The sequence below is a fragment of the Geotrypetes seraphini genome, chromosome 15 (genome assembly GCF_902459505.1).
Source record: "Geotrypetes seraphini chromosome 15, aGeoSer1.1, whole genome shotgun sequence".
In the NCBI taxonomy this organism is placed as follows: Eukaryota; Metazoa; Chordata; class Amphibia; order Gymnophiona; family Dermophiidae; genus Geotrypetes; species Geotrypetes seraphini.
This window is the reverse complement of record NC_047098.1, coordinates 23,855,419-23,883,364: the sequence shown is the minus strand read 5'-3', so window position 1 is coordinate 23,883,364 and position 27,946 is coordinate 23,855,419. Positions and strand designations below refer to the sequence as shown.

The 27,946-nt window shown below is 45.4% G+C and overlaps 1 protein-coding gene across 5 annotated transcripts; it reads left to right on the top strand.

Annotated features, from left to right (window-relative positions):
- Positions 1 to 99: 99 nt before the first annotated feature.
- KLHL17 (kelch like family member 17) lies at positions 100 to 27,749 on the top strand. Of its 5 annotated transcripts, none has more exons than XM_033922479.1 (12): positions 100 to 429; positions 3,141 to 3,405; positions 5,362 to 5,483; positions 5,953 to 6,174; positions 7,932 to 8,048; positions 9,454 to 9,667; positions 14,571 to 14,715; positions 17,667 to 17,834; positions 22,584 to 22,672; positions 22,824 to 22,897; positions 23,966 to 24,147; positions 25,237 to 27,749. In XM_033922479.1, the coding sequence occupies exons 1-12, from the start codon at positions 424 to 426 to the stop codon at positions 25,463 to 25,465; spliced, it is 1,833 nt and encodes a 610-aa protein (XP_033778370.1). In that variant the 5' UTR covers positions 100 to 423; the 3' UTR covers positions 25,466 to 27,749. The 5 variants fall into 5 exon arrangements, with proteins under 5 accessions (XP_033778370.1, XP_033778374.1, XP_033778372.1 ...); XM_033922481.1 differs by lacking the exon at positions 100 to 429 and adding an exon at positions 490 to 505; XM_033922480.1 differs by lacking the exon at positions 100 to 429 and adding an exon at positions 665 to 1,111.
- The last annotated feature ends 197 nt before the right edge of the window (positions 27,750 to 27,946 follow it).

The following is a 27,946-nucleotide window of genomic DNA, read 5'->3' as shown; positions in this document are numbered from 1 at the left end:
GGGTGAAGCTGCGACTCCTCCCTAATGTTTGACAGCTGCAGCTCGCCTTCGGCGTGACGTTAGGGTCGGGGCGTGGCCAGCCGCCTTCCCATTCCGCGGACAGAGACTAATGGCGCTTTTTTAAGGAGGCTCCGGGGCAGGCTGCTCACGCGGTTTTGCCAGACCGCCTTCTGCTCGGAGTGGTCCTAGTGCTCTCTTGCCCGCTAGCGCTATTCCGGTTACTGGCAGCGCGCTCACCGTTTTGTTTTGCGCTTCTGCCGCAGGGCCAGGCCGGCGCTAGGAGCGCCACCTTAAGGCGGTGCCGGTGGATGCGGCAGGATTAGCGCTGACACTTTGTTATTCTGGAGCTTGGTTTGTTACAATGACAAAGGAAGCGGGCTCGGCGGGGCCCGGGCTCGGCCGCTGTAAGCGCTCTGCTGATCTATGGCTGTGAGTAACGGTGGGAGGGAGAATGGAGTGCACCGGTCGATCCCGATGCGCGGTCTGCATTCTGCAGGAGCCGGAGGTTGGCAGGGCAGCGGGAGGGGTGGGGGGAGGTCCAAAGCAGCTCAGATCGGGTCCGGGCCCGGTGTGCCCGAAGGGTGCGTCGGGCACAGGTGCGCATCCCTGCAGCAACTAAAGGCAGTGGCGGGCGCGATTACCTTTGGGAAAGACTAAGGATCGTTTTGGTTTTGTTTTTTTTTTTCTGGGGACCTGATGAGGGTAGCAGGGCTTCTCTCATTTGGGTGAGCAGGAAGATTATTCCTTGGCCAATCTCGTTTCACACCGGCATCACCATGTTATCGGTCTCTATTGGATTCTGCAGTCGTATTCTCCAATACGTTTTCATCCCATTGCCATTAGCGGATACTTTGTTTGATGATTAACTGATGAGAACCAGATGTGAAGGAGTAAGGAGCAAGGGCATACATGATGAGCTGCATGGGAAGGATGAAAGCGAGAGGCTGTAGGTGAGGCCTCCCCGCCCAGACAGGGAGGAAGACCCTCAGTTATGGCTCACAGGGAGGAAGGAAAGAGGCCTCATGTGATGGCTCACTGACCTAGGTAGTAGGAAGGGTCAGAGACTTTAAAGAGGAGGATAATCACCCAATAAGTACATCCCTCTACATTTGTAAGTTTCCTTTTAAATGCCCCATGTCTCAACTTCCTTGGCTCTGTGACTAGGAGTGTGCTACAGCCTCAGCACCCTGGGGTTATGGGTTCAAACCTTGTGACCCTGGGCAAGTCACTTAATCCCCCCCATTGCCCCAGGTACATTAGATAGATTGTGAGCTCACCAGGACAGAAAGGGAAAATGTTTGAGTACCTGAATAAATTAATGTAAACCGTTCTCAGCTCCCTTGGGAAAACGGTATAGAAAATTGAATAAATAAATAATTATTAAAAAAAATTAAAAGCAGCCATCTCTGAAACCTTACCTGCTAACCTGCTAGAAACAATAATATCACTCTCCACTTAAATAAAAAGCAGTCGCACAAATTCTTCTTTGCACCCTCACAGGATAATTAGAGATTAACAGGGTTCTCAAGTGCTCACAGCCATGTATCTGAGTTATTTTTCAAAACCAATGGCTGATACCGTGAGCTATCATCGGTCCCGTTTATTTTCTCTATATCTCTGATTCGTGCTTTTATATATTTTTTTATTTATTTTTTTATTTATTTATTTTTTTTATTTTTTTAAAAATTATATATTTTTTTATTTATTTATTTATTTTATTTATTTTAAAATAAATAAAAAAATATATAAAAGCACGAATCAGAGATATAGAGAAAATAAACGGGACCGATGATAGCTCACGGTATCAGCCATTGGTTTTGAAAAATAACTCAGATCCATGGCTGTGAGCACTTGAGAACCCTGTTAATCTCTAATTATCCTGTGAGGGTGCAAAGAAGAATTTGTGCCACAGTGCTTTTTATTTAAGTGGAGAGTGAGTTTCACAAGTTTAATTGAGTGGTAAGAAACAATAATATGACAATATAAAAACAGTGTAGTAGGCAGAACATTGAGAAGCTTCTGTCCATTCCCTCATTCACCAGACCCTTTCCATTCTCACTTTCCTCCACACTACTAGAAGGCCTATAATTTTAACTCTGCCGCAAATCAGAAAACTGGTTCTCGCCTGAGGTTTATTTCATTTTATTCTTAGGACTTAATTTGTTGCTTAATATTAAACCATAAACTTACCCCTTACTATTATTACAGCTTTTCTTCCCTATGTCTCTCTCTCTAGCTGTGGCTTATTCATGGAATTCTAAAGGCTATATGCTCTTCATGCTGTGTTCATGCTGTATGTTTATCAGTGTTTGTGTGAATGGATTCGGAGGCCGACCTGCTTTTCATCTCTCCTTGTTGTGTTCATCCTTTAAATATATTTTTATATTTAGCAATGTGAACAGCCTGTAGGTTGCTCTGATGAAAAGTCACTCTTCCGCTGTCTGTGCTGTATTTATGCTTTATGTTTCTTAGTGTGATACCTGTACGGGGGAGTTCTGTTGAAAATTAAACACATCGGTGTCCCTGATTTTCCATGGATTCGTGCTAGTGGGAAGTTCTGTGTAGGAGATGTCTTTCTTTCCAAAAGGGAGAAAATAGTCCAAACTGAGACGGGGAACTGCTATGAATTTATTTTAACTGCCAAAAGAATAATGTAAAAACATTTTTATCAAGGCAGCTGTGGTTCAACCACAACTCCTGCCTTGAAGGCAGAGTCTTCCTGTACTCTGCATAAAGCTCCTGAGCTGAAAAAGACTTGAAGGAGCTCAACTATGATCTATGTACAGAGTAAAGTCACCTGGCTATTCCTTAACCACCTCCCTCTTCCTTCAATGCAAACAGAAGTAAAGCTTTCCCTGAGCTGGAATGAATCTCCTCTTTCCCATGGGAGAAGGAAAATACCATGTCAGGCAAAGCCTCTGGTCATTTCCAGGGATGAGGAGTGCTTGTGTTTGAGTGGCATAGTTTGTGTTGATATAGCAGAATCTAAAGGCATTAGGATGGGCGCTAGTACTCAAGTTCTTGGCATCATGCCACTGGGTTAGGAATTGGATCCCTGGCGCAGGAGTTAGCACCAGAAATCTTTGTTGCATGGCACTGGGGTAAGAGTTGGCACACCAGGTCTGTTTGCTGTTTTGCAGCTGCAGAGAGTGAAAGCCGCAGTGAAGGAGAAAGCCTCGGAGCAACCTCTAGAGATGGAGGGTGGCATGCAACTACTGAACCGGGACGGACACAGCATCTCTCATAACTCCAAGCGGCACTATCACGATGCCTTCGTGTGTATGAACAGAATGAGGCAGCGGGGACTGCTCTGTGACATTGTGCTTCATGTGGGCACCAAGGAGATCAAGGCGCACAAGGTGGTCCTGGCCTCCTGCAGCCCCTACTTCCACGCCATGTTTACAAGCAAGTATCTGTCCTGTGGGGGCACCTCTCCAGGGCCCGATTCAAAAACAAAAAAGTTAGGCCCACCCTATTTATGCCAGGGTTTACTTCGCCTAAATACCTGCACTTAAGTTAGGCCTCTAACGGTGCCTAATTCACAAAGAGGCGCTTAACTTGGAAACATGCCCATGATCTGCCCCCCTAACCACACCCACTTTTAGGTAGGTGCTTTGGAGGAGGCACCTACTTTTTATAGAACTGTGGTTTTTTTAGTTAGGCACCTACATGTCAATTAAGTCCAATTAAAGCCAATTATGAGATGTTAAGTGCCAATTATCAGCTCCTATTAATCAATTAAATTAGGTGCCCACATCGACTAGGAGCCTAACTTTAAGCTGACTAAAAAGAATTTGACCAGTGAATGTCTAGCATGCTAAAACAAGTGTCTAATGTTCACTGTCTTTCACTTCCGAGATCAAGAGCTCTAAGGACAGCGTAAGATATATTTTTCAGCATAAATTATTGTAACATCAATGTGGCCTTCAACAGGGCAGTGTACATGAATTATAATAATGAGAATGAGGGCAGGATTAAGGCCTAGTCAAACTAGGTAAGTGCCTGGGGGCCCAGATGTTTAGAAAGGGCTCTTACAGATGTTTAGGTCCTACAGTTCTTCTAAAGGCAACATTTTGCTTTGGCAGAAGGGGGATGGGGAGCAGAACAGAGCCACAGTTGCCCACAGAGGGTTGTTTATTCTACCCATCCTTTGTGTATTGTCCTTGAATTGGTGAGCAGTTCTTCTTACCTGCTGGTTCCTCCTTTGCAGTAAGATCCATTTGTGGGAGTTTTAATATCTATCAGGGGCATAGCCTAAGGTGGGTCCAGGTGGACACAGGCCCATCCACTTTGAATTCAGAGCCACCCATCGGCAATGTGGTTGGCAGGCCTCACCAGCTGAAGACTCCTAGCATCTCTCCCTTCCCTCCCCCCCCCAGCAATCATAGGGGGGGTTCTATTTAACTGCACTCCCCTGAGCCCCTGTTAACTTATAAATCTTTTTTCTTCACCAGCAGTGAACAGGAACTCATATCTATTGTTTGTGCTGCCCCTAAGCCTTCCCTCTGATGCAATTTCCTGTTCATGGGACCAGGAAGTTGTATCGGTGGGGGGGGGGGGGGGGAGGATGAATGTGAGTTGCTTCTTGCTTCCAGCGAAGAAGAGAAAGATTTTAAAGGAACCGGGGCTTGGGAAGAATAAATAAAAGATCACTGATTACCAGGAGAAGGTGGGAGAGAAATGGCGGAGGGCAGGGTTTTTGTGCCCATCCACTTTGGGCTCAGGTCCCCCCCCCCCAATTCAGTATCTATCTATGCCCCTGATAGTCATATTACATCGGGGACCCAATGCACTTATTTACCTAGGGCCTACTGAAGGTTAATCCTGTTCTGAGTGTTGGGAAGGGCAGGTCCTGTCTGCAAGTGAATTTATGGGAGAACTGAGAACCCAGAAGAGCAGTACAGGAATTACTTGACGCCCAGTAATTGTGGAGTAGAGGATACACCACACATCAAAGAGTGCACTTCTAACAAACATTTTATGTGGTTCTCATAGCCAACATTCGAACCCCCAAACAGATATGTTGTGAGGTTGTCATTTGAAATTAATCTGAAACAATTTGATATTTGAGTGTGAGAACTTTACAGGGAATGCTATACTGCTGGAGACGTTGGCATGGATAGGATGATGCACCTTTGGTACACCCTGACCGTCGGGCCTGCACTGGGGCAAGTGCAGGATTAGGAATGGCTGTTGTAGGTGAAGCCACTGACTGAAAGCAGACTGGCCTCCTGCCAACCTGTGATCGGTAATTAGACTAGAGACAGAGCAGAAGACCACTGAATCGGGAGTCTGAGCTTTTTCTAAGTGCCTGACGTCTGCATGAGCTTATTTTCTCAGCGCCTCTGTGTCTCGCCGCAGATGAGATGAGCGAGAGTCGGCAGACGCATGTGACGCTGCACGACATTGACCCACAAGCACTGGAGCAGCTGGTACAGTATGCCTACACTGCTGAAATCGTGGTGGGGGAAGGAAATGTGCAGGTAAAGACTGAGCGCTAATCCCTTGATATCTCTGTCTTGTGTGGGGCAGAAAGATGTCATAGTTCAAAGATAGATGAGGGGGGTGTATATGTGTAGGGGGTTGAACAGCAGATGGCGGAAGAGGCCAGAGCACCTAGGCATATTCTCCATGGGGGGGTAGGGAGATAAATGTATATAAGCACCCAGTCCTGCAACATGTTTTGGAGATGGTAAGGCCAGAAGACTTCTGCGAAAGGGAACAAACCAGTAAGCTCACTGTGTTACCCAGAACAGGGAAGAAGCTCAGGTTGTGGAATCCTTAGCTACGGATAATTGTAATTACTGTACCTCCCTCCCCCTTCCTAGTCGAGGCATTTCCTACAGCCAAAGGGGGTTACTGAGACAGTTATCATGCTTTGCATTTATTGAGAAAGCGAAAAAGCAGTAGTGATGACAAGTCCCTCCCGACTCTCTTTTGCTGCTCCCCCAGACACTTCTTCCTGCTGCCAGTTTGCTGCAGCTTAATGGAGTGAGGGATGCCTGCTGTAAATTTCTCCTCAGCCAACTGGACCCATCTAACTGTCTGGGTATCCGGGGCTTCGCCGACACCCACTCCTGCAGTGACCTCCTCAAGTCCGCTCATAAGTATGTCCTCCAACACTTTGTGGAGGTGTCCAAGACGGAGGAGTTCATGCTTTTGCCCCTGAAGCAGGTAAGAGGCAGCCCCCCCCCCCTCCCCTGCATGCTAAACATAGTTATTCTAGAACCGTGACACCCCCCCTTGTGAATATATCTCTTTCGTGCCCTGTAATCTCCCTGCTGTTCCATTACTGGAACCTTCTCCCCTGATTCTTGCCTTTTTGAGCCTGGCATGCTCAGTATATCGTTTTCTCCAGTGTTTGTAGTTTGAAAGCAGAGTATCCATCCTGCTTAAGCTCTCAAAACCTGGTTAGAGCTGGTCATACCAAGTAAAGGGCTCACGTAAGTTCCAGGAGTGCTGCCACCAGCAGACAGGATTTTGTACCTGGTGTTAACCTATAGTAAACACCGTCTGCCACTTCCCTCTGAGGGAGGGATCAGAGCGGCTGCCTGGTAAGAGAGCATCCTTTACACAACAACCTGCTCTCCTCCCCCACATTGAACCTCTTCATTCTCTGTATCCAGCTGTACCGCAGAGCGCCTGTTTCTTAGCAACCAGTCGAAGAGAGCTCCTTATCGGGCACGGCACGCACAAAACTCCCAGTGGCTAGCAAGAGGGCTTCTGTTGTTTTGTCTGCTAGAATTTCTTACCTCAGGGCCCTGCGGTGAGAGCACTTTCTTTGGCGAGTCTCATTTCCAGCCCTGACTAGAATACACTTTAAATTGTCGTCTCTTCTCAGTATTAAAATCCCACATATTCTCAGTTTGTGGATACTCTTCCCACTAGTGTAGTACTGGTCCGGTTTCCCAACCAGATGTTGAGTGGATACTCCTTCTCCTGAACCAGTATGGTCAAGTGTCCCAGAGCTTCCAAGTAACTCAGTTCTAGAAGGAAAATTGTAGGTCAGTTCTGGATTTCTGACAACCCTATTGAGATGCATTATGTATGTTTTTGTTTTATTTTATTTATAACCTGCCTTTCACAAGGCGGCTCACAGTGTAAATATGCACAAGAAAATATACATAAAATACATATAGAAATCACAAACAAGCGACCAGTGCTTACGCCATCACAATGTTTTAATATCCATATTTCATGTTACAGAGTAGATGTCTTTTCAGTAACTTCTTGAAGGGTGACCTGCTATACTGATTTGAAAGGGCAGAATCAGGGCTACAAACCCCATGTGACTTTGGGATGTAACTTCAGAACAAGAACTGGCCAAATGGTCTCCCTCCTGGAACTGGGTAACTAGGTGAATACTCTTCTCTCTGAACCAGTGCTAACCCGATGTTACAGCATTGTGTTAGAAGGTACACTTCCTCTGATCCGGTATTGACCCAGTATCTAGGCCTGCTGTTAGGAGACATTTCTTTCTCTTAACCAGTATTGACCAATGTCCCAGTAAGGTACTGTGTGAGAAGATGCATCCAGTGATGTACACGTCGTCATAATTTGGAATAACTTAAACAATGACAACTTCCAGCACTTAGAATCAATAGTGATCAATTATAGTTGTTTTTTTGTTTTTTTTTTCGATTTTTCTAATGTATACATTGTCAAGTTCAAAATATCAATAAAGAAATAATAAAAAAAAAAGACCAAACATTTAATATTTCAGAATATTCATGATCCTCAGAGGGCTATACCACCCCAATGGTTCGTGTGAAACAGATCACAGAACCTGATCTTCATTGGATCAACAGTAACATTTGTTTTTATGAATTTTCTAAAATCGTTTTTTTTATTTTTTTTTACTTAATTTGGAAAGCATCTTGGTAGAAAAGATTGCCACATTATTCTTCCTGCTTCTCTTGTCTCCTTTCCAGGTGCTGGACCTTATCTCCAGTGACAGTCTGAATGTTCCCTCAGAAGAGGAGGTGTATAGAGCTGTGCTGAACTGGGTGAAGCATGATGTGGATAGCAGGCGACAGCATGTTCCCCGGGTGAGGGCAGATCCCCCAGCTTGAAGGAGAGAGAGCTCTCACATAGCAGCAATGAAACATTTTATAATCCACTTCTTATGCAAACAGCTTTTGTGTATGGAAATAGACACCTGGGGCTAGATGCACTAAAAATTGTCGCTCTAGCCGAGTGGGTTGCTGCTGTTTGCCAATTCACTGAGTGATTTTAAAACGGCGACTGACGTACAACGGACTTTCCATGCAATCTAGTTTCACGGAGGTCGGCCGTAACCCCATCCCACCAGTCACTAACAAAGCGATTTTCATACATGCGCAGAGCCGGCAGGAGAAACCTGAACAGCTGAGAGGCAGGGGAAGCCCCGAAGCAGTCTCCTGCCTCAGCTGTTCAGGGCATAAAACCTTTTTTAATGGGCACAGATGTTGTGCATAGTATTAACCATGCACAATATTTGTTCCAATAAAAAAAAAAAGTCGTGCCAGCTACCCTCCCGACCACAGCTGCCACATCCCCTCCCTACACAGCGAGGTACAAAAACCCATGGAAGGGGGACACAAAGAGGTAAATACTGCGGGAGAGGCCTTTTGCAGGTATGAAAAACCGGGGGGGTGGGTGGGATGTAATAGGTAGGGCTACAATTGATAGAAAGACAATTCGTACAATTGGTAGGATTTTCCTACCAATTGTCTTGATCCCATCTCAGGGCAAGCACATAAGTTTTGATAGTAGCCAACCTGTGACTGCTTAGTGGCAGGAGCCCTTTGTAATGAAAGTCTAGTACCCTCTCCTGGTAAAATGCAGTACTGCAGCTAAATGCTGAATGTTTATGGAAAGGTTTTTGGTTACCCACAGGAAAATGTGTGCACATACAGAAAGCTGTTCACAAGGGTAAATAGTTTAGCTGAAAATGTCTTTCCTTAGATCATCTAAGAGGGCACCTATTTAACTGGGGATGGGGGAATGCATTCCTGGGGTCTATTTAGGTTGTGGGAGGAAGAGCACACACATTTGATTTTCAGATGTGTGTGTGTGTTTGCACCCCCACTCTGTGTCACTTGCAAGTATAGCAGATGCAAAGGGTGCAGGTATTTTTTTACTCGCATCCCTTGCATGTGCTAATTTTCAAAGTGAAATGATGTGAATGAAAATGTGCATAGTCTACATGCATTAAAAGTGCCTGCATAGTTTGCAACAAACTGGGCTATTTGAAAGTTACTTTCATATTGGAAACGCACTAATACACACAAAAGTACAACATAGCAAAGATTTGAAACTTTTTTTTCTATTTGAATCCTTTAGTGTTTCCAATTGTAGACACAACATGCTGTCTACAGAATTTGTCAGCTGATTCCCAGGGCTTCGGTTTAGTAGGGGGGGGGAAGGGGCAACAGCTCAGGTGTCTGAAATGACGCACCTCTTGTCTTACAGCTGATGAAATGTGTGCGTCTACCGTTACTGAGTCGTGACTTCCTGATGGGGAATGTGGACACGGAGCTGCTGGTCAGGCATCACTCGGAGTGCAAGGACCTGCTGATCGAAGCCCTGAAGTACCACCTCATGCCTGAGCAGAGAGGGGTGCTGAGTAACAGCCGCACCCGTCCCCGCCGCTGTGAGGGGGCCAGCACGGTGCTCTTTGCTGTTGGTAAGGAGTGGGAAGGTTGTGGTGTTCTTGCTTGCATGTCCAGTATCGGAGGCGTCAGGGAATCCCTCTTCCTGCCAGCTCCAGATGTCAGCAGATGTCCGGGCATTCTTTTGCTTATTATATTTAAATCAGCTGTTTCTTTGATTGTGCATTCTGTGACTGTAATGACATGTCCTGGTGTTTCTGGTAGTCTTGGGCATCTTTGGAACCCTTCAAGGGAGGAGATTGTAGAACTGTTGCTACTATTACTACTTATGGGGAATTTAGGAAACGCCTAAACATACCTGTTCCTGAAGTATTTAGGCAACTAACCTGTACAATCCTACTCCACAATAACTGATCTCTAGCGCTGTTAATAACTAGCTTCTAACCTTGTTAATTCTAATTAATTTGTAACATCTTTTAATCATTGTAAACCGCATAGAACTTCACAGTCCTGCGGTATATAAACTGTTATTATTATTATTACTCCTAGAACTTATGTAGCACCAGTGGCGTAGCGAGGGTGAGAGGCACCTGGGCCTCCCCCTGTACCTCTAGTTAAAGTTGTTCCTCACAGCGGTAAACAAACGTATTCCTTGTGACACCATCAGCTCTCCCTCCGACGTCTCTTTCTATGCGCAGCACCCAGAAGTGACGTCAGCTGGAGAGCCGACAGGGTCGCAAAGAGCATGTTGTTGACTGCCGTGAACAGCAACTTCAAATAGAGGTATGGGGGAAGGGAAGGGGAGGGGTGCATGTGGAGGGGAGGAATGGGAAGAGGTAGGGGGGCGGAGAGGAGGAGGAGTGCCGGCGTGCTCCCCCCCCCATACTACGCCTCTGCGTAGCACTGTTATTTATTTTTCTATACCATTCTCCCAAGGGAGCTCAGAATGGTTTACATTAATTTATTCAGGTACTCAAGCATTTTTCCCTGTGTGTCCTGGTGGGCTCACAATCTGTCTAATGTACCTGGAGCAATGGGGGGATTAAGTGGCTTGCCCAGGGTCACAAGGAGCAGCGTGGATTTGAACCCACAACCTCAGGGTGCTGAGGCTGTAGTGTTCATCACTGCGCCACACTCTCGCCAGACGTTGCAGCGCTGAACACATACATGCTAGAGACAGTCCCTGCTTAACCAAACTTATAGTCTATTCAAGACAGGCAAATAGCACAAATAAGGGAATGGTTAAAGCAAATGGAATGAATATAATGGTAACTCCAGCAGTGGGGAAACGGGGCCAGTGCCAGGCAGACTGTGTCCCAAAAGTAGCAGCCAGATTGGGATCAAGCATGCACATTATATACCACATTCATTCTGTAAGCTGTGAATGTGGGTACTGTGTATCTCAGAGGGAAGATGTCTTAAAGTAAACTGTTAGTAATTACATTACATTACTGATTTCTATTCCGCCTCAACCTTGCAGTTCTGGGCGGATTACAAAAGAGACCTCTGGACATTTCCAGGATGATTACAAAGAGACTTCTGAACTTTTCCAGAAGAGTTACAAGAAGAAGAACATTTCCAGAGGAGTTACAAGAAGAATGGTGTAGTATAGTTTAGGGAATGGGATACGGCAAGGAGGATTGGACTATTCCAGTGGATATACAATTTGGGATGCTGTACAGATAGGATATAGTGCAGTTTCAGTATATATGCAGTTAGGGAAGCAGTTGAGAAGCTTGGGCTTTGAGGGGAAGGGTAACTGGTGAAGAAGGGAGGATGGGGGGAGTCACACTGAGGGGAATCCAGGTTGGAGTTATGACATCTGTATAAATTTTTTGAATAGATGGGTTTTGATTTCTTTGCGAAAAGATTTGAAATCGCTTGTTGTCATCAGCAAGTTGGAGATGGCATGGTCCAATTTCGCTGCTTGCGTCGCTAGTAGACCGTCAAACATCTTCTTACGCTGGGTGCCTTTGAGTGGGGGGGGGGGGGTAGGTAAATGGAGTCTTAGATCTTCTTTGTCTAGCGGCGAGATTTTGGTTCAGGCGGTTGTTTAGGTAATTGGGGGCTGAGCCATTTATTGCTTTGAATAATAGACGGTATAATTTGAATTGGATTCGCGCTTGAATTGGTAACCAGTGTGAGTCTAGGTAGGCAGTGGTGACGTGGTCAAATTTTCTTAGCGAGTAGATCAGTCTGAGTGCAGTGTTTTGGATTGTCTGTAATTGTTTTATCATTGTTGCAGGGCAAGGCAGGTAGAGGATGTTGCAGTAGTCCAGTAGACCTAATACTAGGGATTGGACTACGAGCCTATATTGCTCTTTGTCGAAGAATTTTCTGATTTTACGTAAATTGCGCATGGTTAGAATTCTGTTAGATTGCTGCTTTAATCATGAATTGATACTGAATGTGACTTGAGCTGACTGGATGGACTGTACAGGTCCGTCTGCTGTCATTTACTGTGCTCCTATTGCCAATATGCCATGAAACATCTTAACAGGAAGACAAAGGCATTGGGATTTTAAAAATAACACGGGCGGCTGAATAAGGTATGTGCAATCGGTCTCAGAAGTTGTGCAAACTAGTCCTGTTGTGGGGGTTAGTGATTGGCTGGGCAATGGCCAAAACCATTAAAGTCTTAGGAAAAGAGCCAGGCTTTCACCTGCTTCATGAACTAGAGGTGGTCTTGAGTGAAGACATAACCCTTTTCTGAGTGAGTTCCAGCTACTCCTCACCAAAGATCACGGCTGAATATTGGTTGTGGAATTTCCTGTGGTGAGGGTACAGTTAGGAAAAGGCATAGAGGCCTCAAAGGTTTACAGTGGGATAATCTTGTTCTTTAAAGCCCTCGCAGGAAATGCACCAGAATAGTTAAAGATGGGAGCGAGTTTTAAATTTGGCCCTGCGGAGTGCTAGAGGTCGGTAAAGCTTTTGCTGGAAGGTTGTGATGTATTTATACCACTTGCATCCCCTATCATTTGGACTTCGGCATTCTGTGTTTATTAGAGCTGGTGCCGATTCTTTATGGTCGGACCAATTTACAGGACATTACAATAGTGCAGACGTGATGCTATCAATGAGCCACTGTAATCGGACTAATTTTCTAGCTGCATAGAGAGAAATTTCATTGCTGCAGGAGCTCTTGATCTCCACTTAAGGCTGTAGAATTTGGGGCACAACTGTGGTGTGTGAGAGCCTTCCCCTTGTTGTCCACCGCTTCTGGGCTTAAAGGAGACTGCTGGGTAGGCTCTCTAAGCACAGGGCTATAATAATAATTTATTCTTATATACCGCCAGACCACAAATGGTTCTAGGCCAGGGGTAGGGAATTCCAGTCCTCGAGAGCCGTATTCCAGTCGGGATTTCAGGATTTCCCCAACGAATATGCATTGAAAGCAGTGCATGCAAATAGATCTCATGCATATTCATTGGGGAAATCCTGAAAACCCGACTGGAATACGGCTCTCGAGGACCGGAGTTCCCTACCCCTGTTGTAGGCGGTTCACAGCAGATAAGGCTGAACATCCAGTGAATATACAGTTTAAAAAGATACATTAATTTCTAGAATGTACGCAGTACATGTTGTATTTTAAAAAGCATTATTCAAATGCTGTCATGTCTTACCCCCCTTCTGAGTCAGATGTGTCAGAGGAGTGGCAGCATGGGCCTGTACTTACAGGTCCTGTACAACACTATTTTTTTTTTTTTGCCTTGGACTGACCTAGGAGGAGGGAGGGCAGCTGTCTGGGAGTAGGGAGGGACGTGGTGGAGATGCTGGATGGAGAATGGGATAGGGAAGAGGATATGAAATGCTAGCCACTTGAGGAGTGGTAATGTAGAAGGAAAAATTCTAGATACTTTTTTTTAGGGGGGGCGTAGAGTGGAGAAGGGGACATGCTGGCAACTGATAAGGGAGAGGAACGGAAGATGCTGGCCACCTTGGGTAAGGTGGGTAGAGGGGAAGTGGAAACACTGGCAACCTGAGGAGGAGTTAGAGAGGGGAATGAAAGAAATTGGCCGCATGGAAGAGGGATAGGAGAGGAAGGCGAGAGATGTTGAACTATGGGTGAAGGAGGTTAGGGACTTGCACTGCTCCTAGGGGATGCACAGCTGAAGGTTTGCTGAGGGCATCAAATACTCTTGGACCAGCCCTAAATAAAAGCAGTTTGTAAGCTTTCTGAACTGGCAAGATTAAAGGAAATTACCTGTGATTCTAGGGGGAGTTCATAATTTCAAAAAAGGATTTTGATGACAGGTACATGATAGCCTGTGTTAGAAACCCAAGAGAATCTCTATTTACATGTGAGAACTGTACTTCCTAATGTGCATTAACCAGTTAACAGGGCACTGGTTAACTCTGTTATCTCTGTGTAGAACCCGCCTTGGTGGAAATGAGAGATTAATCAGTGGCCTTTCAGATAACTATTTCCTGTTAAGTAAATTGTGCTAGCCTCTGCTCTCTGGCTTATCCTGAAACTTGCCAGATGCTGTGAGGCATTAATGGAGACAGGAAATTAACCCAGATTTGAATATTCACAAAGCAGGATGATGAAAGGCAGTGAAAGTTTGTAAAGTATGCAGCATTTTAGACATTCTATGCATTTCTCTGTCCCAAGTGGGCTCACAATCTTAAGTTTTGTGGAGCAACTGAGGTTTAGGTGACTTGCCCAAGGTCACGAGGAGAGCTGCAGTGGGAATCGCACCCAGTTCACCAGGATCAAAGCCGGCTGCACTAACCATTATGCTACTTCTCCACTCCCAAATAAAATCTTTTCAATGGAGTCTGTTGGAATGTCCTGAGATTCCAGCTGTCCACACGGTGAAGACTGACAGAGTTCTCCGTCAGCTGGTGTTTATCATTTCAGCCCTACTTTGTCATGCTGTATTTCATATAGGCTGATGATGCTGCTGATGAGACGTGGAGGGGTTGTGCCTATCAAGCCTCAGGTCTGTGTTTGTTCCTTGTGCTTGTTCCTAGGGGGTGGGAGCCTGTTTGCCATTCACGGGGACTGTGAGGCCTATGACACGCGGACAGACCGATGGCACATGGTAGCCTCCATGTCAACCCGTCGAGCCAGAGTGGGTGTGGCAGCAATTGGGAACAAACTGTACGCCGTAGGAGGGTAAGGAAGCACAAAGTTAATGGTTGAGGTTTTGTAAACTTTCATATGAAGCATAAGATCGGATAATGTAGCCATCGGAGCAGACTGGATGGGCCATTTAGCCTTTATCTGCCGTCATGTTTCTATTAACTGCCACAGACAGCAGATCTGGACTGTGTGATGACCTTATGAGATGTACAGGAATACAAAAAAGCACAAAGGACCTTCAAGTTCTGTTTTATTTGTATTTATATGTTTTATTTTATTTGTATTATGGACTCAAGATTGTGATAATTGTTATATTTTATATTCGTAGTCTTTGATAATAACTCACTGTGTATTTAACTTATGTAAAGCGCTTAGAACTTCTGGATTATGTGGCATATAAGTATGTGTTAACAAATTATACGAGGATGCACAACATATAATATGTTCATATAATGATTCAAAATGTTGTGTGATCCTGGCACCGAGTTACCCCCCCTCTTCAAATCCAGCATGCACCCAAAAAGAGGGAGAAAAAGCCTCAGACTAATGTAGCAGTATAGAACCGAAAGGTACAAATCAAAATTGCTTTTCATGGGCAAAAAACTCCCTCACAGAAAAGCTCAGGTTTAGAAAAGGGCAAAGTCACCCGAAGGCATGTTCAAGTACTTAACTGACAAAAAGACGACTTGAGCTCCAACGCTGTCACGTCTTCTCCAATCTTCCCAACAAGGGACTTTGTTTCACCAGTGTTTTGCCAGTGAAAGTATCAAAAGCAATTTTGATTTGTACCTTTTGGTTCCATACTGCTACATTAGTCTGAGGCTTTTTGGGTGCATGCTGGGTTTGAAGAGGGGGGTACCTCGGTGCCACGATCACACAACATTTTGAATGATTATATGAGCATATAAGTATGTCCAATAAATAAAGTAAGTTCCGGACAATTCTACTTTTAATGATGGACCTGACATGGGCCATGTTTCGGCATCTTGTAGTTCAGTGTGAAAGATCAAAATACTGAAGTCAGAATAAAAAAACTTTGCCCAAACTGGTGGAAAAGAAGCGCGCTTAGTTTATCAATTAAGCTTCAGTGTTTTGATCATTTATGCTGAACTGACCCCTGACACAGGTGGAGACGCCAAAACACGTCTGGTCCTTCGTTTAAAGTAGAATTGCATGGAACATGAAGGCCCCTTTGGTCTGAATTCTGTAACCGGCGCTGTGGTCAGCGGCCGCCAATTGCATGTCGATCACGCGACGGCACCGGCTACAGAATCGCAGCTCTGGCAAAGGTAGGCGCTGGACATGTAGGCCCCAGGGTCTTCTAGCCTACATTTTTGGTGCCTACCTACGATGTGGATCGTGCCTACAGAGGTGCTGTAGGCTGCCTAATGCCACGACTGGCGTTAGCCATGCCCGCTGGGGTGTTCGGCAGGCGAGAGTGCCTCAGTAGGCGCAATTCTGGCACCAATTGTTTTAGGCGCCGGTAAGCGCCTTAAAATTCATTTACAAACATCGTTTGAACAGCATTTTTAATTGAGTTTGGGCGCCTACCGGCACCTAAAACATTGGCGCTGGTTCAAGAAACAAGGCCTTTGTGGGGGTTTTTGTGTTTTTTTGTGTTTGTGTGTTTTTTGTGTTTGTGTGTTTTTGTAGGTTTTTTGTGTGCTAATCGAATAGCATTACCCACAGCTGGAACTTGCAGAATCCAACTCCTCTGGCTGGTCTGTCACGTGGTAGTGAGAGGGGGGGAGCATGGGTGTCAGTTCCCCCATCAAGACAGCGCCGGGGGTGGACTGCCCCCCAGCCCTCCCTCACTATGCCACTGTTTGACGCCCATGTTGCCTGCGCTAGAGCCCTCTGAACATTCTGCACACACTCCTACTAATTTTTTCTATAGCACTTTATTAAAACACTAATCTTTAAGCCTGTTAACATTAACGGGTGCTAGAATAGATGTCTGTCTGTCTTTCTTTCTCTCTCTCTCTCTACCTCCTGCTGTATTTCTCTCTCCCTGACACCCTTTCTCTGTCTGTCTTTCTGTCCCTCTTCCTGCCCCTGTGTCTTTCTTCCTTTCTGTCTCCCTCCCTCCCGCTGTCTGTCTGTCTTTATTTCTATCTGTCTCTCTCCCTGCTCCATATGTAACATTTCCTTGTGCAGCAGCATTTCCCTCCCCCAATCTCACTTCCCTGTGCAGCAACAGCAGCAGTATTTCCCTCTCCATCCACTTCTCTGAGCAGCAGCAGCTTTTCCCCCAAACCCCCCCCCCTCTGCTTCCCACGGTCTGGCCTACTAACGCACTCACTGTGGTTAAGGAGATCGAGAGGGTACAGCAGGAAAAACGGCAGTACCGGAAGAAGTTTATTTTTAAGTTTAAAGTTGCCGCCGCGGTTCCTCTCAAGATCGCTGCCTGCGTCGGAAGCCTTCTCCGACGCAGGTGCGGCTTGTGAGAGGAGCCGCCGCAGCACCTTTAATCTTAAAAATAAACTTCTACCGGTAGTGCCGTTTTCCCTGGATTTAGGTTTGTGCGAGGTGGAGAGCAGGGAGAGAGAGAGAGAGAGAGCTTTGGGGAGCCAGAAGCCGCCGCGGCTGACATCTGCCTCGGGTCGCCGACAGCCGACATCCGCCTGGGAGGGGAAGGAGAGAGAGAGAGAGCTAGCTTCGCGCGCATGCGCACTCCTACCTGCAATGCCCTACATCTCACGGAAAACGGACGCACGCAGATGGGAGTGCGCATGCGCGAGTAGCCTTTTATTATATTAGATTCAAGAGACGATCCCTGTTCAGTAGAGCTTACTATCTAATCAAACAAACAAACTGGACAAGTAGGGGGTTAAACTAATGCTGGTGCTTAGTCTGGCACTAATTACCTCTAATGCTGTTAAGCAGGTGTTTCCAGAAGTTTCTGTTATGGCTACTCCTGACTCGGATCTGCAGACCTCCCCCATCCTTACACTAATATGCACTTTCTTTTCACCATGATACAGGTACGATGGTACATCTGACCTGGCCACAGTGGAGTCGTATGACCCAGTTACTAACTCCTGGCAGCCTGAGGTTTCCATGGGAACAAGACGCAGCTGTCTGGGGGTAGCAGTATTGCATGGCTTGCTGTATGCTGCCGGGGGCTACGATGGCGCCTCATGTTTAAACAGGTAGGAGGCGCTATCACTTATTCCCACAATATTATGTGGTTAGAACAACCCAATTTAATTAACTTGAAATGTACATAGAGCGTTGATTGTGGCAGAATTCATCGATAGAAGTGTTACCTTTCTTTTTAGAAGGAATTTGTAGTCGTGAGACATTTGTGAAGGATTTTGCCTGCAATATTTTTGATATAAAGTATTTTGTGTTTGGGCATCATTAAAGGATAATGAGTTAGGGATTGGTAGGAGGCGGGGGTGGGGGGGGAGGCATAAATGACTATAAAATGATATACAAATCATAAGAGGTTCTATGATCTGATGTATTGTAACGTTATGATATGCCCACCACCCATTTAAAAGTTTAGTTGTTCAAAGGAAAATGTACACTTCCCCCTCCCTGTTCGCGGTTTCGATGTTCACGGTTTCGATGTTCACGGTTTCGATTATCTGCTGTTTTTTCCCCAGCCCCCGCCCCCCTGAGAAAAAAACGGCCCCGGGACTTGGAGGGAGACGATCAGAGGAGGCTGGGGGGGAAGGGGAGATCAGATGCGGAGGGGGACGATCAGAGGAGGCTGGGGGGGGAGATCAGATGCAGAGGGGGACGATCAGAGGTGGTGGGTAGCGATCAGAGGTGGTGTGGGGGCGATCTAGCAGTGACACGGGGCAGGAGCGATCGTTCTACACTCCTGACCCGTGCAGAGCCGTGCTGTGAGTTCTCGTGGTCTCGCGAGACTACAACAGGGAGTCCCTGTTGTAGTCTCGTGAGACCACAGGAACTCGGCAGCATGGCTCTGCACGGGGCAGGAGTGTAGGAAGATCGCTTCTGCCCCACGTCACCGCTAGACCACCAGGTAAGGTCCAGGGTGGGACAGAGCCGGCCAAAAGTTATTCGCGATTTTTCCCTATTCGCGGGCCGGCTCTGCTCCTAACCCCCTCGAATAGGGAGGGAGAAGTGTATATAGGTTCGACAGAGGAAAGAATTTAAGGATGATGCTGAGGAATGAGTTTATATTAAATAAGTTATAGTGAAACAAAAACCAGTGATAAATTCTTACAAAAGATTGTTTTGACCATACTGTTAACCACCTTTTTCTATAAAACATTTGATACGGGTTGGATGTTTTTCTGAGGCTTTATTCTTTAATAAAAACCCAAATAGTAGCAGCATTCCATGCCACTGATCCAGGGCAAAGAGTGGCTTCTTCCATGTCTGTTTCAACAGCAGCCTATGGACTTTTTCTCCGGGAATTTGTCCAAACCTTTTTAAAAAGCAGTTGCATTAACCGCTCTTACCACATCCTCTGGCAACGCATTCCAGAGCGTAACTATTCTCTGAGTGAAAAAATATTTCCTCCTATTGGTTTTAAAAGTAACTTCATCGAGTGTCCCCTTAGTCTTTTTAAGTCTTGATGCAGTAAAAAATTGATCACATTCCACATCACTCAGGATTTTGTAAATTTCAGTCATATCTCCCTCAGCCGTCTCTTTTCCAAGCTGAAGAGCCCTAACCTCTTTAGTCTTTCCTCATACAAGAGGCGTTCCATCCCCTTTATCATCTTGGCCGCTCTTCTTTGAACCTGTTATATTTTGAAACATAAGGGAACAAAACTGAATGCAATACTCAAGGTGTGGTTGCACCATTGAGCGATACAGAGGCAATATAACGTTCTTAGTCTCATTCAGAACACTGTGATCCGACTAATCCACGGTTTAAAAAAATGAACACATTTCCCCTTATTATCAGAAACTCCACTGGTTACCCGCAGAATCCAGAGTCCTCTTCAAGTTGGCTTGTTTTTGCTACAAAGCTGTCTCTGGGATGCTTCCAGCTTCCCTAATCTCCCAGTTCTCCCCCAACGAGTCCAACAAGAGCACTCGCAGAACAAACCTATTTAATTACCCCTCCTTGAAATCTTACCAATACAAAAAGTTTCTAGATAGAACGTTATCATTCCAGGCAGCCAGGCTGAACACATGGCTTGGAAAGACCATACTTGAGGCCACTCCATACGCTGACTTTAGAAAATCCCTGAAAACTCGACTGTTTAACAAATTCTAAATTCCCATACCCAACTCTTCCTCGCCATGACCCTTCCACCTCGCCCCCTAATTCCAAGGCCCGAAACTAGTTATACTTTCCACCTTGAATCTCATGTACTGACATAATATATCTTTATTATAACCCACCTGCACCCCATGTACTGACAAAACGTATCTTTATTGTAACCCACCTGCACCCCATGTACTGACAAAACATATCTTTATTGTAACCCATGTACTGACTAAACGTATCTTTACTCTAACTCACCTGTATCCCATATACTGACAAAATGCACCTTGATAGTAAACCACTTGTATTGTAACCCACTTGTATCCCATGTACTGACAAAATGAATCTTTAATGTAAACCACTTGAACCCCATGTATTGACTAAATGTATCTTTATTGTAAACCGTTTCTATCCCATGTACTGTCAAATGTATCTTTATTGTAAACCGCTTCGAACTTCACGGTATAGCGGTATATAAGAAATAACTTATTATTATTATTATTATTTACCAGCCCTTTTCTAATAATTCCTAGTATCTTGTTTGCTTTCTTGGTCGCCATCACACATTGGGCAGAAGGTTTCAGTGTATTGTCTACGATGACACCCAGATCCTTTTTTTGGGCACTAACCCCCAAGGCGGATCCTAGCATCTGGTAACTGTGATTTGGGTTATTCTTCTCAATGTGCATCACTTTGCATTTGTCCACATTAAATTTCATCTGCCACTTGGCCGCCCAGTCTTCCAATTTCCTAAGCTCTTCCTGCAGTTTCACAGTCTGCATGTGTTCTAACAACTTTGAACAGTTTAGTTTCATCTGCAAATTTAATCACCTCACTCCAATTTCCAGATCCCTGCAGCACAATATTTACCCTCCTCCATTAAGAAAAAAATGGCCATTTAACCCTACCCTTTGTTTTCTGTCTGATAACCATTTCTTAATCCATAATTCAACATTGCCTCCTGTCCCATGATTCTTTAATTTTCTGAGGAGCCTCTCATGAGGAACTTTGTCAAAAGCTCTCGGGAAGTCTAGATACACTATGTCAACCAGCTCGCCTTGGTCCACTTGTTTGTTCACACCTTCAAAGAAGTCAAGCAAATTAGTGAGGCAAGACCTCCCTCGGCTGAACCCATGCTGACTGTCTCATTAAATCATGTTTGTCTACATGTTCCACAATTTTGTTTTTCATAATTGTTTCCACTATTTTGCTCAGCACTGAGGTCAAGCTTACCGGTCTATAATTCCCCTGATCTCCCCTGGAACCCTTTTTAAAACTCGGCGTAACATTGGCCACCCTCCAATCTTCAGGTACTACAGATGATTTTAGCGATAGGTTACAGATCACTAACAACAGATCAGCAATATCATGCTCGAGTTCTTTCAGTACCCTGGGATGTAAACCATCCGGTCCAGGTCATTTATCATTCTTTAATGTGTCGATTTGGCTTAGTACGGTCTTCCAGGTTCACCGAGATTTCTATCAATTCTTTCACCTCATCACCCTTGAAAACCAGCATCTTATCCCGCAGCCAGGATGATGGCATTCAAAGATAGTCGGGGCCCAGAAAATCCAGGAAAGGGAATAAAGGAAATTGGAATCGCCACCAAAACCTGCGTCTGAAAATCCTCACAAATGAATATAAAGCAATGTGGCACCAAATGAAGGCAATATTGGAGGATGTTTTGTTAGTGAGAATTATCAAGAAGGTCCATGTCCACCATGGCAGAGATATCTAGGAGGGGATTCCCTATTCCAAAAAGTGTATTTTCATAACTCATCTTTCTTCTCCTGCTTGAGTTTCTTGGGTGGGGCTACTGCAAGCAACACAGGGACTGGCATGTCTTTGACAAGCAGCAATTTTAAAGACGTCACAACCTTCTTTGAAGAATGAGCAACACATGGTGCCATTTATATAGTGTATTTATCTGAGATGATTCATCACTCAGGGACCTGACATCATGACCATCTTCACTGTCACTGCACTTGCCCCCTCCTGCCAGTACAAAAAAGTCATAGAAACATAGAAACATAAAAAGATGACGGCAGATAAGGGCTACAGCCCACCAAGTCTGCCCACACTATTGACCCACCCTTTTAAGTCTATTGACCCTCTTAAGTATTGTAATTATACTGCCACTCTACTGACCCTCTCTTTCAAGTCTATACCCTAGTGACCCTATCCCTTGGCATGACCCTCGTAGGGATCCCACATAGGTATCCCATTTGTTCTTGAAGTCTGGGATGCTCTGCCATCCTCTCCATGACCCCTGCTAATCAGGTTGCCTGATGGGAAAGCAGAGTACAGGGAAAAGACTAGGAGCTGTGAATGGAGTAGAAAGGTTGGCTCAAACCTTGAGAGAAAAAGTACAGTAGTTAGGGTCAGATCTTGAACTTGGAGGGGGTGGGGAGGGGGTGGAGAGAGGTGGTAATGTTTGTGACTGACAAATGGGTTTGAATGTTTATAAGAATGAGGATACTATAGTAAGTGGAGTTCAGGGATGTGGCCAGGATATTATGAGAGTGGATAGCGATCTGGTTTAAAGGGATGCAAGAGAAGGGACCATGTAGCGCTGGAATTTGGAACGACCTTGCAGCTGACTCCTTTCTTCCAAGTGATGCTCTATTGTTTTATCCTTTTTCTGTAGAGACCAGCTGGCAGAAATAATTACTTGATTCCATGTCTTCTGTCTCCCACCACACAGCGCTGAAAGATATGACCCCCTCACAGGCACCTGGACTTCAATAGCTGCCTTGAGCACACGGAGGAGATACGTCAGGGTGGCGACTTTAGGTGGGTCATCACTACTGTGGCGATAGGGCTCCGGTTGGCTTCAGGGCCTTCTACTGGGTGGTGCAGAGCTCTCACATTTCTGGGATTGGAGGGGTGGGGGGAGAAGGCAGACAGAAGGGGATCGTTCTAATTCCTTCTTTATGTTTTACAGATGGGAGCCTCTATGCAGTTGGAGGTTATGATAGCTCATCCCATTTAGCAACAGTTGAAAAATATGATCCACAGGTACTATCAGAAAATCAAGTTGGGGGAGGGGGAGGGGCACATATGTGTTTGGTGTAGAGGGAGGTAGAATTAACTTGTTTTGGGAAGACACCCTTCTTAGGCATGTCGAAGATGCAGAGCGTAGACAGCTTAGCACATTTTGAGCTGCATCAGCTCACTGGAAGAGTTAGAAGCTTGAAATAATGAAATGCTAAACAATAAAACTGCTTTGTGGAAAAGGCAGCCCAGAAATGCTGATTTTGTTGCATGGTTGTAATAGTATGTTTTGCTCTCTCGGGCTTTGCTGTTACTTTATAGCAAAGTGACATTATCTGAAGGTTATGCCAGTTCTTCTTGTCTGGAGTCCTTTAGCAAAACAAATGATCAGCCACAAAGCAGGAACTTATCCGGCTCTGACTTTGTAATTATAGCAGAAAACAGAGTTAACTAATAATGGTCCAGCTAACTAACTGCATTTATCACTGTGCGATATTAGACTCGGGGGTATTTTAGAGCAGTGGTTTTCAACCCAGTCCTCAGGGAGCATCTGGCTAGTTGAGTTTTTAGGATAATCACACTAAATATGCATGAGATGTGTTAGCATTGTGGATATCCTGAAAACCCAACTAACCAGGTGGTCCCGGAGGACTGGGTTGAAAACCATTATTCTAGATAATAGACCTGCTAGCTGGTGTTACAGCTCATATTATAGACCTTAGGAAAGCTGGACAGGTTGACATGGACAGCCCAGGTGTCTGTTCTTCAGATGCAGTTACCTGAGTTTGCCAGCAGAGGTCCCCCATCACAATCTCTTGCCAGAGCTGCTTGTTGCCCCCAGCACTAAGCCACTATTCCTAGTGTTCTAAAAGTTCTGGAACGACAGCAAAATGACTCTGCCTGTGCCAGAATGCTTTAGGAATGGGTGACCTAGAAAGAGCAGAGGTGATAAACATGTCCTTTGAGTGTTGGAATCGGCTGCTACGCGGAGCCATTAGGCTTGGAATCAGCACAACCCTTATGACTGGCCCTTTTGCTTTTTAACATTCTTATTGTGGTTTTCAAACACATGTTTGATTTGCTTTTTTCAAGATTAATGCCTGGGCTCCCATTGCCAACATGCTGAGCCGCCGGAGTAGCGCAGGTGTGGCTGTGCTGGAGGGCATGCTGTATGTGGCTGGTGGCAACGATGGCACCAGCTGCCTTAACTCTGTGGAAAGATACAACCCAAAAGCAAACACTTGGGAAAGTGTAGCACCTATGAACATCCGCAGGTATGGTGGGGGTGGGGGTGGGGGGGGGGAGAGAATATCAGGTCTTGGAAGGGAGGGATGGTAGAGAAGCACCTCTGAATTTCCACAGGTATAGAAGGGGAGAGGGGCAGCAGGGTCTTTGATGGGTAGTGGTGGGGGTGGGGAGAACACAAATGAATATTCCTTACGATTTGAATAGCACTTACAAGATGTACACGGCGCTCTACAGAGCAACATAATTGACAGTTGCTACAGTACTGACAGACAAGATCCACAACAAATTGTGGTGCACGCTGAGAAGTTTCAAGTTTATTATGGTTCGATATACCGCTTTAATACCAAAGCGGTTTCAATATAAAACAATTTTAGAACAAAAATAATTTAAAACCAGGGTAAGGACATATATATGTGAATTTGAATTGTCACGACACAGCACAAGAGGAAGAAAGGGGAGGGTTTATAATTTATAAAATAAAAAATTGAAAAGGTAATGGGAAAAACGATATGGAGAAGGGGAAGACTTAGGCGATCCATTTATCTAAATCTCAAAAGCATCCTTAAAGAGAGAGGTTTAAGGTTAGTTTTAAAATGATTAGAGTTAGTTTCCAGGCTTAACACTACATAGAGTGGGAGAGACAAGGGAATTAAATTGAGGTAATCAAATAGGAGTGGAAGTATGTGAAGGAGAATGTATTGGGGCACCCACGATCATCTTTTGGTACGGGGGGAAGAGCAGGTACGAGGGAGGGGGTGAAGGGACAGAAATGAATAGCTGTAGGTGTGTGGGGTGAGAGGGCACCCAGGGCCATCTTGTTCGGTACCTGTCTTTTATGGGTAGGAAGCCTGCACACCTGTTAACATACACTGGATACTTTTGCACCATCATCTAGCAGGAGGCAGATGTTTTGGGGAAATTTCAAATACAGTGATCCCCCTAGACCTCATTCCCCTCACCTCCTGCGCAAACACTATAGCCTCTGGGCACTGCTGCTTGAGGGAAGGTGGCTGATCACCCCTGCATTCTCTTTGGTTTCCTCCTTGTGGTGCATTACCTCTGATTTGCCCTTGTGTGTTCTTTGCTGTTGGTAAATTGTGCTGTTTGCATCCCAGGAGCACCCATGACCTGGTCTCAATGGATGGCTGGTTGTACGCCGTGGGTGGGAATGACGGTAGCTCCAGCCTGAACTCTATTGAGAAGTACAACCCTCGCACCAACAAGTGGGTGGCGGCCTCCTGCATGTTCACCCGCCGGAGCAGCGTGGGCGTGGCTGTGCTGGAACTGCTCAACTTCCCACCACCCTCCTCCCCCACCCTCTCGGTTTCCTCCACCAGCCTGTGATTGGCCATCTCGTGCTCCTCGCAGCTCACCACTGCTGGACCACTGTCCTGGATGCGACGCTATGGCTTCCATAGAAGGTGCCCATATTCCTCAATAAACTTTTCTTTTGTACCGCTAGCAGAGGATTGACACAAAAAAGATGATGATGGTCCCATGAAAGAGCTGCTCTCTTCACCGAGTCTCCTTTCCAAGATCTCTAACACGAGAGCCTCCTTGTGCAATCTTATCACACCAAGGACTCGCCGCTGCAATCTACCCACAGCTTCTATGGAGATACCTAATGCAGTAGCAATTGTCTAAAAACATTTTAATGAGTTGAGGTGAGCAGCAACTGCCACTTGAGTACCACTCCAGCTGTAATGGAGAAAAAGAAGCAAGTTCAAAGAGGCTTCACATTAGTGACCTGCCAAAAAATCCTAGGGGGTCACTTCTGTAATAAAAGGCTCTGGAAGCTAAAAGGTGACTTTCCTTCATCGTGTCAAAGCCCCTCTTCTTGGTGGAGAGGAGCCACACAAGTCTTTTCACTGGCTGGTACCTATATTAAAAGAAGCCTTAACTTGTTAGCACCCTCTCCACCTCCCTAATCAGGAAAAAAAAATCATCCTACAAGCAGCAAACTCCTGGCTTATTTGCTACCAGAAAGCATGCTTGAATAACTTCAGCAATGTCTGTGCCAGTGGCAAACTCCATCCCTGCCCCACCCCTAGCAGAGCTGCCGAACTCAAGACCCCCCTTCCTGTAAGTGTAGCTCCCAGGAGCTTCAGCAGTGGTATTGGGTCTGTTGACCACTAGGAGGCAGAAGCAGCTGTGAATCTCTCTCAGTGGCTTCTCCATGTATGATGGGCAGAAAAATTTGCACCTTCGGTCTTGTTTGATTTCTTCCTTCACCATTTTATAGTTTTCATCTTAGAACTGCCTTTGAGAAGCTGAGTTTCTAAATCCAAACCTTGAGGTTTCTCTTTCCTATAATGAGCTCAAATGTCTCTCCTGGGCCTACTGTGGAGTCCTGACCCCGTTGGCCAAGGAATGGCCAGAGCGAAAAAAAAACAACAAACCAAACAAGCGCGATGGAGGAAATGTTTTAGAACAAAAGTCAATCTGTGCAAAATAGAAAACTGTTGAATGATTCAGGTTTAAATGATTAATGCTTTTATTTATGTATTTATTTATTCTCATTATGGAGAAGAGGTGCCAGTTGAAGTGAGAAGCGAGACAGATACGGGTTTGGGGAGTGGTTTGAGTTGGGCCTTTTCAGGAGTTGATGTCCAGTTTGGAAGGTGTTTGAAACGTCAGAGGAGCGTGACCATTGCATTTGGAAGTAAGATTGCTGCAAATAACCACTAGCTACAAGAGGACAGATTGTTCTGGAAATGGGTTCTATTGGAACATCTCCCATCCCCCACAAACAAAATCCATCCGTTTGATGCACTTTTACTAGAGTACTGCAATAATGGAAACTGTCATTGGTACTGTGACTGGAGCTGATTCCCACAGTGACATCACTATTCTTCCTTATATGGAGCCGATTCCAGTGACATCGCTGTTGTTCTGTGTATGAAGCTGATTCCCACAGTGACGTCGCTCTTCTTCTTTATAAGGAGCTGTATTCTTTCAAGTACCATCACTGCCATTCTCTGTTCCTGCGGTGACATTAGTAATCCAGGTTGCACTACTGCAGCACTATGGGAATTTAATTATAATCTGCATGTTATAAACAAGGGACAATGTTCAAAACTGATTTTGTTTACAAGATCCCAACTTTCTCTGGTCAGTGTTTCCAGGATTCATTGACTGTACAATGCTTACCAAAGAGATACTGGACAGCTGCCCTTTCCTAACTGAAGTCAGCCTTTGAGAAGGATGGATATTAAGATCATTGGATTTGCTCTCTGTAATTAGCCGCACTTATTATTATTGACTTTTCCCCTCTGCTCCACTTTGTCATTCTCCCACCAGCCCAGTGCAAACCAGAGAACAAACTTTAAAAAGAAACACTGCACTTTTCAAGGTACTTTAGTCTAGAAGGAATGGGTGCACGACTGGGGAAAGAGAGAGAGGGATGGAGATGTTCTTTTTAAATTAGTCATTGGCTCACTACTGTAGGTGGAGAGAGAAATTAATGTCATATTCATTCCTGTATTGAGCCCTAGGTCTGATACTGACCCCCATGGCTGCTCTGCTTCTCCCATGTACCTGGGTTCATAGACAATGGCGCGAAAGACAAAAGCGCGCGCCGACAATTGAGCACAGCGCGTGCCGCTGCGCCACTCTAAATTACAGTTTTTAGGGGCTCCGACGGGGGTTTTGTTGGGGAACCCCCCCAGTTTACTTAATAGACATCGCGCCGGTGTTATGGGGGGTTTGGGGGGTTGTAACCCTCCACATTTAACTGTAAACTGAACTTTTTCCCTAAAAACAGAGAAAAAGTTAAGTTTTCAGTAAAATGTGGGGGGGTTACAACCCCCACACCCCCCACAATGC